At 42.1% G+C, this 12,186-nt stretch overlaps 1 protein-coding gene across 1 annotated transcript in view; it reads left to right on the plus strand.

Annotated features, from left to right (window-relative positions):
- Positions 1 to 2,980: 2,980 nt before the first annotated feature.
- LOC135500935 (transforming growth factor beta receptor type 3-like) overlaps positions 2,981 to 12,186 on the plus strand; it is a 50,897-nt gene continuing 41,691 nt past the window's right edge. The window contains exons 1-2 of the mRNA XM_064792635.1: positions 2,981 to 3,189; positions 6,710 to 6,859. Of these exons, the coding sequence (XP_064648705.1) occupies positions 6,793 to 6,859 (67 nt within the window). The 5' untranslated portion in view covers positions 2,981 to 3,189; positions 6,710 to 6,792. The remainder of the gene's footprint in view (positions 3,190 to 6,709; positions 6,860 to 12,186) is intronic.

A 12,186-nucleotide genomic window follows, 5' to 3' on the forward strand; every position in this document is an offset into this window, starting at 1 on the left:
GACGTTAAGGATCTCGTGGCGTATCGGATCCGAAGACGGTAAGGGAATTGACGGTGAAGGATCTCGTGGCATATCGGATGCGCATCCGAAGACGGTAAGGGAATTGACGGTAAAGGATCTCGTGGCATATCGGATGCGCATCCGATGACGGTTTTATATACATATATATATATTATATAAATTTTAGTTTTACACTATTATGTAAGTGCAAGCTCTAGTGAGCTCACACAACTGTTTGACAGTCCTGGCTCCTCCATCGTGCTGACAACATGATGAGAGAGATGAGACAGTCACAGCCAGGCAAAAAAAGTCTTGGCTGCTCTGCCAAGTTGTCAACATGGTGAGAGAGATGAGGAAGTCACAGCCAGGCCGAATCAGTCCTGGCTGCTCCACCGTGTTGACAACATGATGAGAGAGATGAGGAAGTCACAACCAGGCCGAATCAGTCCTGGCTGCTCCACCGTGTTGACAAGATGATGCGAGTGATGAGACAGTCACAGCCAGGCCGCATCAATCTTCGCCGCACTGCCTAGTTGTTAATAAGGCGAGAGAGATGAGACAGTCAGAGCCAGGCCGAATCAGTTCTGGCTGCTCCACCGTGTTGACAATAATTATTGTGAGAGAGATGAGACAGTCACAGCCAGGCCAAATCAGTCTTGGCTGCTCTGCCAAGTTGTCAACATGGTGAGAGAGATGAGGCAGTCACAGCCAGGCCGAATCAGTCCTGGCTGCTCCACCGTGTTGACAACATGATGAGAGAGATGAGGAAGTCACAGCCAGGCCGAATCAATCCTGGCTGCTCCACCGTGCTGACAACATGATGAGAGAGGTGAGGAAGTCACAGCCAGGCCGAATCAATCCTGGCTGCTCCACCGTACTGACAACATGATGCGAGTGATGAGACAGTCACAGCCAGGCCACATCAATCTTCGCCGCACTGTCTAGTTGTTGATATGGCGAGAGAGATGAGACAGTCACAGCCAGGCCGAATCAGTTCTGGCTGCTCCACCGTGTTGGCAATAATTATTGTGAGAGAGATGAGACAGTCACAGCCAGGCCAAATCAGTCTTGGCTGCTCTGCCAAGTTGTCAACATGGTGAGAGAGATGAGGAAGTCACAGCCAGGCCGAATCAGTCCTGGCTGCTCCACCGTGTTGACAACATGATGAGAGAGATGAGGAAGTCACAGGGGTGTCTCAACCTCAGATAGGCCAGGTCACAATGATAGTCAGGCTATAAGAAAATAATGTCGGGACGACAGAGTTGCCAATAAGCACAAGAATCTTTCAAACACACAAGACTCAATCTGAAGATTGAAGACATACATTATAACTGTCTTCTCTGCAGAAGGGTCGCGCTGTTGTGTCAGATCTACATTGCACGATTCTAGGATGAGAAGGAGAATTCAACAACCATGTTCTTATATTGAGTGTTGACTGGTTCAATATATCAGATCCTACTTGCTGACTTTGAGCTGGTAATCCGTGGGTCAGTCTCCGCCCTTACGAAAAAAATCTCAGATTCACCATGGTAAAATCGGAGTTGACCATGCTCACCATGGTGAATGCAGCGTTCACCATGATGAATTCAAAGTTTACCATGCTCACCATGGTGAATGTAGAATTTACCATGCTCACCATGATAAAATATTTCACCGTCCAAATTCACTATGGTGAAGTGCTGTCAGTTTGCCATGGTGAAATTGAGACACATTATTTTATCCTTAGGGTAGGCCCCCTGCACCAACACCTAGCACTTTCTCAACCCCAATACTTGACCTGACCCAATGTATGTCTGCCCTTATCAGCCCAGGAACTCCCCAACCCAAGCAAAATCATGAAGGAATCATGAAGGCCATCGCACTATTTCGTCCGTCTTCTGTCATGGTACAGGCAACGGCAATTGCGATTGGTGAAATTCCACTATCTCTCTGTCTGTGGGATGTCGAAACAATCGGCCTCTGCCTGCTGCTTATCTAATGAGATTGTGAAGGCCTTGACACAACCTAAAAACTCTGAAACAACTACCCTCTGCCTGCTGGTTATCTGGTCAGGTTGGGTAGACCTTGACACAACTTAAAAATTATACCAAGGTTACCACTAATAGACTTTGGAGACGACAGGACAGCCTACGTCACAACCAACCTCTTCCAGCTGGTTATCTGGTCAGGTTGGGAAGACATTGTCACAACTTCAAAGGGTCATTTAGCTGTACAAGACAACATTACACTTGCGTTCTACATGGCGATACAAGACAGCTGCTGATTTGGTTGTACCGTGGTAATCATCTCACAAGGATGGACAATGGGACAACCAACATCTGCCAGCTGGTGGGAAGACATTGTCACAACTTCAAAGGGTCCTTTAGCTGTACAAGACAACATTACACTTGCGTTCTACATGGGCGATACAAGACAACTGATTTGGTTGTACCATGGTGAACTGAGACACATTTTTCCTAAGGGTCGCCCCAAAGCACTGGCTAAAATATGTCGGAGATGGGGGCCTGGGGGGCTCCCGCCATTCAACAGTTGTGTGAGTTCACTAAAGCTTGAACTTCACATATTATTGTTCCAGGTGATTGTGACTTTGTCTCTTTGATGTGAACCGGTATTGGTTGGAAAAGTGTCCCCTTTGTAGGATAGTAATCGAAACGGCACAACACTTGAATAAAGGAATTGGTTAGGAATGGCTTTACCAAGACACTATGGGTAGGTTGTGACAACCAATAAGCTGGTGATTTGATGCCTTCACACGTTGCTTATTGTGGATTGTCATCTAGTGTCTTACCTTGATCGTGTGTCCATCCTTAATGGCTGTAAACTCGAATTCTTGCCATTATTGACAAACTGCCAGAGGTCTTACTGCAAACTCGGATAGGAGCCGGCGATATGATTTATTTCACAAATTTGTTCTCAGACGGCGCTGCGATCTGTGACGTAGTTGACCTTATTTAGAATGCACCCAGGATAACAACATGAATCAAAAATACGTGTAGTTTCCACACGTGTGTGCTATAAACAACGTTTGTATGACCATTTCTAGTATCCTATGCATATGCATATTGGGACTGTATAAAATTTCAATATCTTGCGGATATTAGGACCAAATTTCATCCCTGCTTGTTCATCCATAGTGCTGATATTCGCGAATACTTTCGGTGACTTTTGCATTGGTCACACATTTTCACGGTGAGTGTTGTTTATCTATGCGATGCCGTTTTCGGTTTTGACAGTTCGCTGCCTTCAATCACTGCAGCTGCCCGCATGGGTGCCCAGACGTCCTTGTCAACCCCTGCCCCTATCAGGTCTAACCCCCTAGTCCTTATTTTTAACCTTCTCGGACCAAACCAGCAGCTGCATAGCCCATAAATATAGCTTCCTATTTTTGGCAAAGTACCGATTTGAAAGAACGGGCAGCCATCTTTGTTCCTCGCCTTGACCCAGCTAAGATTTCGCGACCCCTATTTTTTTTCGTTTCCAAGCCCCCTAAGTTCTCATACATGTTACAATCCCCCGCAGCTATACCTTAGAAAAATAAAATAATATATTCAAGGTTGCTGTATCGATCTATTGGGTGGTTTCTGCCACTGTTACGATGCCCAATTTTCTATTTTTATATAATGTATCTGGATATAATGGCACACTGCAGTGACCTGAAAAAGGAGGTCAGGTGATATAAGAGGGGTTTTCTGATGTTGCTGTCAAATGAAATGAAAATTTATGGTTATTTTTTTTAGCAGGAATCGTGAAGTGTTGTGGCACTGAAATTGATTGATTTGCACTGGCTGCAGTAGGCCTATATTTATTAAGTGTTTATTTGTTAGGAGTTTGTGGCACTTGAAAATAAGGGATCAATAGCCCAATGGCACAGCCTCACTAACATTAACAATGCACAAGAATTATATTATTATTACTACAGCTGTTATTTTTGTGCGTTGTCAGTAAACCTGTGTTCATCAGTCGATTGCTACGCTATTGATATCCTTTTTTCACGTGCCTGAAAGTGTTACAGGCCTACCAGTATAGTACTGCTATTGGTAAGAAGTGCATAGGCCTATTGCCAATCTTGAATGAATTGAACCAATTTGAATCTTTACAGATCCATTATGTGGATGTGAGCACATAGGGCCTACAGGGTACCAGATACAGTACAGTTGCAAATAAATAAAATTAATGGCCTGCAACTACACAGAAAGACATCATGCCTTTTCTTTGATAATGATGCTTTTTGAATTGTCCAAAGTTTCGCCATACACTTCCCCAACAAGCCCAAAAAAGTTCTGGCTTCAAGATGATAGGCCTAACGTTTGACAGATAGTAGTCCAGTCAAAGTCAGAGCTACAACTGAATAATTGTTATATGTTCCTGCTAATTTATTACTAATTAGCAATTGATAACTTTAAAATGGAGGATTTGCTAACCCTGAATCCCTTATTGCACATTTTTTACAGGTACCTATGCATTTTTGGGCATTGTATATTTTTCCCAAATGTTACCAAGTAATGGTGTGTTCACACTGGATGCGAATTGAAACCGAATTCCGTAGAGCGCTCTCCGGAATACGAATTGATTAATCCAGTTTCAGAACGGTCGCGTCACACTGGCCCGAATACGCATTCAAATTGGTTTAAAACGCGCCACACTCAATGCATACTAACGACGCGCCATCTATTATTATCATTATTATTATTTATTAACCTCCCATATGGGAGAATAAAATTTACGAGTACAAAACATATAAGTATATAATATCACAGTATCACACAGTCATTATTAACAAGTTAAAATCGCGTAAGGTGCTTGACAATTTCCATCTCCCGGCCATGCCTATTGCCAAAGTTCGGGTCAAAGAGGAGTGTCCTCGAGAGTCAACACCACCGTCGCTATTAGCGGAGAATCCCGGCCTCGCCCTCGAAAACGAGGCCAAAACCGGGGAAAACCCCGCCGCGACGATGTTGCTGACCAGCGTACCTTTGACCAACGAACCGGCGGCAACATTGATTTTTCCCTATTCTATGGCATAACGAAAAACGATTTGAGTTAATGAGATCATTTAAATACATCAGTTAACTAGTTGGGAGCACTAGTTCCCGCGGTCAAAGGTCACTTTCCATGCGCCGGGCGCATGCGCAGTGCGATCGAAAACCTTAATTCGTATCAAGTGCGTCACACTTGAAATCTCAATACGGTTTCGTTGATTCGGATTAGCTGATTCGCATTCAATTCGGTTTAAGAACCGTGTTGGTTAAAGCGGATTGAGATCGGTATGAACCGAATTGAGTGTGACGCCCCAATACGTATCAACGTTTTAATTCGAATTCAATTCGTGTTAAAACCCCAGTGTGACCACGGCATAAGTCAAGCACAGGCCTTGCGCTTGCAGTTGGTTATTGCATTGCAATCAAATGATATATTGAGCAGTAAATGTTTTTCAATATAAGAGCAATAATGCAGTGGCTGTGCTGTATATCATTCAGACAAAAGACGTCATCGGTTTTGTGAATTTGATACAAATAAAACATAAGAGTTATCAAAAGTAAATATTTTATCAAATATTGACTGACCAGTCTCATCTCTATATTGGATGAAATTTAAAATGACAGGCCTTAATTTTGCAAGTATTGTTAGTTTTGGACTTGCGTGAAATATCTAAGCAGAGTTTTCATAAAATCTGGTTGGCTGTCTTTGAAGGACCAGCTTTTCTTCTATTCATTTATTTGAGGTACATGTAGAGGCCTGAGGGGCGTTGTGATCTGGAGCGGTGTGTACTGAGATGTCTCATCTCAAAATATCGCTCCTCCACTCTCCTTATTTATGTAGTCATCGCATGTATTTCGAACAAAAGGTGCTAAATGTTATTTCAAAACAAATTTGATCTTCATGCTGTGCAAGCTAGTGTGGAATTTGATGATAAATCAATCATAAACTCCATGCGATGCATAAGTTGTACTGTTCAATTAAACTGAGTACCACTTCATGCCGACTCCACATTTTGTTGGTGTTTTTCAGTTTTCAAGTGTGAGAACTGTTTTCATCATTGAAAAAATTACTGAGGCTTCTATGCTTCTGGCTGTGGGCAAGCACTTATGTTATGAAACAGCTCATGATTCCTTGTACTGAGTATAACGTCCCAAATGTCTTGTAATACAGTAGGTGGTCCAGTAAATCTCGAGCCTCAAGAACTCAGTCTGATTTGGTCAAACTCTAATCTGATAAAAAAATTAGGAAATGTACTGACTGAGTAGAGTTGAGTAATCTTTTGTACCGTCTAGGCCAGATAAAAGTTTGAAGTGGTTGTAGTTTGTACCCACATTCATTACAGGCCAGACCAGACATGAAAAAAACAAGTGAGGCACACAACTGTCAGTAGAAAAAATGCAAAGTTGATAAGTCTGTGGTCTCATGATCATGTTTGGTCTATTTGTAAACACAGAATTTCATACTGGTACTCTAGCTTGCGACACAGCAGGTCTTGGTTTGGTAAGTCATGGAACTTGTTGTGATAATGTCAATGTAGTCGGGACAATCAGCGGTTGCTACTAATTACACTAAAGACCTTTCACGAAATTCTCAGGGAGCAGACCACCCTGCTGCTGCTGAAGTGATTCACAATCTTCTGTTTCCCCCCAAAACGAGGTCACGCCTTTGATAACTTCTCCTCCCCTTGTAGAAAAATTTATTCGATGTTGTTTTCCTGTTGTCATTTAAGGTTTCCTGTCGAAAGTGTGGAGGGACCGTTGAAAGCAAGAGGACTAGGAGCTACTCCCATGTGGTAACCAGGACTAACTTACGATGGGTTGCTCTCAGGGAGCCATAATTCTATGGCTGATATCTTTGTTAGCTTTTATGGATCAAATAGGTAAGTTTTCAGTCATAAATTCACTTTTTTCCGCAAAGTAGTTTCTACATGTCACTGTATCAATTTAGAATGAAAAGTACTGAAAATCTTTTCCAATTTTTGGAGTGGTGACCCAAAATGTAATTCGTCAAGATCTTGTGACTTTTATCAGGCTTTCAATCTCCCCCTGTATTGTTCCTTATTGATTAGTTATTTAGTTGTCACATCCGGGCATTATGCTGCGAGCACTTTTCTTTGTTTTGGTCAGCTCACGCCCGGCCACTATTGGCACCTCGCCAAACTCATGAATAAGTAATGTGCGGAGATACCGCCTAGTTCGGGATATTTCTCTTCAGTGTGGTGCCCCTTCTGGTTGGTTGCCAGCGTTTGGTTTTGGATTGAGAATGTAGCACTGAAGTGGCGGATGACAAAGATTATAGTGGTAGCTAGGTTTAGGACTGTAGCCTAGATTTCTGTCAATTTGGAAAAGATACTCAGTTGCATTTATCACTGATGTCCAAATTTGGTTTTGTTGTAGAATCTTGAGTTGAAAAGTGCAGTACGTTATGTATCATCGTGCAAGTTGAAAATGCAAGATGTGTGTTATGCGGATTTATAATTGTCAGCTCTCGAATCACTTTTTGATCTCATAACTCGCCTTTTCAACTCACAACCTAGATTTTCAAGAAGTATCAACCGGTTGCATTTGTGGTACCTGTAACCTTCCAATTCGGCAATAGCGAGAAACCATTGTTGGGTTAATTAAAACACTTGACTTGGACCTCCATCATTTCAGTAACAGTTGAAGCGACCTTGAAAACATCTTGCAATCAATATTTTAAAGTACACTCGTTTATACAATCAGTTTATACAATCAGCAGATCGAGGTCAATGGTGTTGGAGTACAGACACATAAGTCAGGTGGTGCCGCTCCAACTCTGGTGCTCATTGGGAAAAGAAATGTTTTCATAATAAACAATACTGATATTGTGGACAATTTCGTGATGATATAACACAAAACAAAAAGTTTTAGAAAAGACGTACATGGTATCAAAATTATCAGGCAATTTGCAAGAAAGAAGCCATTATTGCATTGTCAGTCTTTGTGAACAGAAATGAGGTGGATGCTCTACCTCTGGCTAAGCGATGGGACATGAGACTTTTCCAATAGATATGTGTTTTCACCAAAATAACACTGATAGGCCAATGTAAATGTTTCTGTCATCAAACAATAAGGTACCGCGCTGCAATTTCTAGTATTTTTTGCCCTTCTGTTGAGACCGCAAATAATAGTGAGATATACGGTTGTCGTCGTAGAAGCTGACGATATGCTCCTTATACTAATGAAATGTAATTTCTTTGGCCAAGGACTCCGCTCTAGGTTGCCTAGGTTACGCTTAATAAGTGGGCTACATCAATTGTAGTCGGTAGTTACTGAGAAAGGATCTGTGGCATAAAGTAATGTGTTCATAGCCTCACAAAATATCAGGATTTAGATTGATGGTGTCGGTGAAGTGACATTTTCAAGGATGCCAACATTTTTCGAATAGTTACATCCGGACTTTAGCATTTGTTGATGAGGTTTTTCTATACTCCAGTAGGGGGCCCAATAGCGCCTCTCGTACAAGTCCTACATCTGCAACATGTTTTAGGGAAGTTTACCCGCCAAATATGTACACATACCCGTAGCTTTCCCTTTGTTCTTTGGCTAAGTAAAATCTTTCTGATAAAAGTTGTTGTTCCAGAGAGGCGGTATGTAAAAAAGTATGGCGGCTATTGCGTGGGATTGGGTCCATACGATAAGCCAGATTTAATCCAGGGCAAAACATAGCTTCATCTGAGTAGGTGATGTACGTATCCGACTAGCCTTTGGGAAATATAGACATTTTTTCATCCTGTTTTTCTGCTACCAAAGAGTTGGCTTGGCAAATTCTTTGAAACAGTTTGCCATCCTTTCACATACAAGTACACCGTACATTACACTTAGTTATTTTTTACCCTATTTTCAGAACAGAATTTTTTGCGATTCAGCCTAATTTAGGGACATTTGGTCAGGCTGGCTGTTGAAAGTTATTCAGAATTCGTCCCCTTGCATGTAAATGTAGAGAAAAAATCGTAAGGATGACCTGAATTTGGCCATTCAACGATTGCAAAAGCATCTCAAATTCAACCAAATTAGAAGTTTACTGATGAGAAGTGCATGCACTATAGTGTTTTTAGACTGACCGGTATACATGTTGGGATGGCTCTAATTCTTATTCACAGCACTGTGATTTTCGGTGCTGTTTGTCAAGTTGTGTTCGCATACCTCTCCATAGAATTTATTGACCTAAATTATTAAAATTTGAAAGCGGAGTGCAATTATTCATCCATTGACACTGGTTAGTGTCCTTTATACCATGCCCTTTCTATGCATTATTGAAGTACATTATTAATTCTGATGCATTTGTCATGTTTACATTCTGGTCGTTGATGAACTTTACAAAAGTATCTTTTCAAACACGTACTATCCATTTCATTGTAACCTTGGGCGAGATCATTGACTTTGTTATTGTATAAATGAAGGTTTAAAGTGCATGCACATTCTAGGTCCTTTAAAATATCTTTGAAATTGGATGGAGGGGTGTTGAAGGAGAAAATGTCACCCCCTGGAAGAAGTTTGAGACAGTAGTTTAAATGTGCCCCTTTGTAAAACAGCAATCATGTTTGCAAACAATTTGCGTCTCTTGCACCAAGAAAGAATCTTACAGCAGCCTTTCTTTGGTAAGAAACACCTTTAGAACAATAGGAATTATGCATTTGTTATTGAAGATGTGATCCGCCTACTACATGATGGCATAGTTTTTCTCGATAGAGAGGGCTTTTGATGGGGCCTTTGTTTGCTCTTGTTGTATGCAACTCCATTTCTCGATGCAATCCCTGGAGTTGGAGAAAGAATTGAAAAAGAAGAAATTGTGAGTTGAGTCTGGTAAATGCGCACTTGGAGGAAAGAGTGCAATTCACCTGCTTAAACAGAACCTTATTCATTGTGTCCAGCCGACCCAAACCATCAAAAATAATCTGATATTGCTGATGACATCTTCTCTATTCTGTAGTCAGGACTGACCTTAAAATGCGTTGCCTCTCCATCCCTGGGCTCTAATGAACAATGGGATGTTTATGTTCAGAGTATCACAGGGTCCCTGTTATGACTGAGTATGACCTTGGATGTGTGATGGTGGCCCTGTACACAACATCGCTGATTGATCAATATGTCGCATGGGCGATGGTTGCAGCCTTGATGGAAGATGGAGTGGGATGGGTGGAGTTGAGCGGAAGCTCCTAGTGGCCTCCCCTACACCCAAAAGTTATAAGTTTCTCTGGTCTCTCGTTATTTATTTACAAGTAAAGGCAGTTGACTAAAAGCAACATCTAAAGTCTGCGAGCACTTGTTGTCAAGAGTAATGCAGTTGAACATGAAGTCGTTTTACCCAGCATTTTACCATGCTGCATGCCCTCCGTAATCTTCACAGGTTTTGAAAAATGCTGTATCATGATGAGCCAGAGCAAAGTAACACTGATTTGATATTGTAATTGACTTTTTTACCACCAGATTAATGTGTTTGCACCGGATAATTCATCACTTTTGAAAGAACAGGCGATAATAAGATATTCAGAGTATCGAAAGCAATATTTTCCTTTGAAAATCCTATTCCAGTTGTGTTCAGATTGCAGTGCTGTAAGCATAATTGCACCAGGTTTCCTGTATCTGGTTCACTGGTGTGGAGAGGTACACGTACCATTGGCCTCAACGATCGACCAAAATTGTAAAGCTGGGTTCATCGATATCCAAATGTGTGAAATGGTTTCATTTCGATTCAGTTGAAATGGGGGAAGGTTGGTTTGAAAATGAAGACACTTCAAGAGAGTTAGTGGAGGTTTGGGGGGCCCTTCTCTGTTTTGTCAACCCACCCGGCCAAAGAATATGTTATAGATCCTTTTCATGGGCTTCATTTCAGTTCGTTGTTTGGGGCAATTGGATGCAAAGTTTGCCTTCACCAGGCACAGTGATTAATGAGCATTTCTATGCATGAGATATCAGAGCAAGGAACCTGGAGGGAAGGATGTATTGTTGGATAAATTCATATTTCCTACACCCCACCCTGCCCTGACTGAACTCTTCAAGCTAACCCTTGCCTGGTGTGTGACTGTGAGCTCCAGGAATCAACATGGCACAGATCTTGAAACAGACCAGACAAGTTCAATATTTTTTCCACCACCACACCCTGCCCTCACTACTCCGTTATTCTAGCAAACCCTCCACCCGTAAGATCTCAGGCTAGCGTAATGGCCTCCGAGTGTATGCTGGTCCATGGATTAGCGTGCTTGGCGTAGATACACACCGCTATTGATTTTATCCTCAGTCAAGGCAGGCTACCTTGATTTTGTTGATGATTGATGTGCAGGCCAAGGTTGAGTCTTAATCAGCCTATAAATGAAATTTCAAGGATTTCTCCCGGAAGAAATCAATTCATACAGTCTGCTCATGCATCCGCTTTCAAAGATTCCTTTATGAGTCTTCAATACCTAAGCAAGAAATAGCAGTTCTTGAACATAAATGTTTAGTTCAATTCAGGGTGGAATCTTGGGCAGTGGGGAAGGTGGGGACACTGCCAAAGCTTGCTTCTCTTCGAAGATATCATATCATATTGATCAGCCATGTAACTCTTTCGTCTTCCTTTCCCTCGTGGAATAGAAGTCCTTCCTCAAATCCGAAATCATTTTTTGGGGGCTACCATTTTTCAGCGGCGGAACCAAATGCCAGGAAAATGGCTGACAGCAGTTGTCCTACTGACTTGATAGTTCAGCCAGATGGATCCATCCATACCGATACCTTTCACCTTTCCTTCAGCTCATAGATTGGTGGCCTTGATCCATGAACAAACGAGAATTCCAAACCACCATCGCTTCCCCCCCTCCGTACAAGAATTAGTAATGTAGGCACCCTGCTTTGTTCATTGATTGAACCTACCAAGTACCAGAAGTAAAAACATAAAAAATGGCCACCATTGGTGAGCTGGTTTGTGATCTCCACTTGATGAAAGGTAGCTTGGGAAGTCACTAACGGATCCTGCGTTTACTGGTGAGGTGTGCTCTGTACTCCAGCTGGGCTGGTGCAAATGTGCCAACTGGTACGGGTCGCCAAAACACCCGATGGGTGATACCGCAATCCTGATGACCTTTTGGTGTAATACTTTGCCTAAAATCTTTTCAGGATGAAGTTTTGGCGTATCTGATTTACACGCCTTCAACGAATCTTGCTCATTCCTCTGGGAACTGTAGAAATACTCCTGAAAACCTTGGCATTG

This window comes from Lineus longissimus, chromosome 17, assembly GCF_910592395.1.
Source record: "Lineus longissimus chromosome 17, tnLinLong1.2, whole genome shotgun sequence".
NCBI classification, from domain to species: Eukaryota; Metazoa; Nemertea; class Pilidiophora; order Heteronemertea; family Lineidae; genus Lineus; species Lineus longissimus.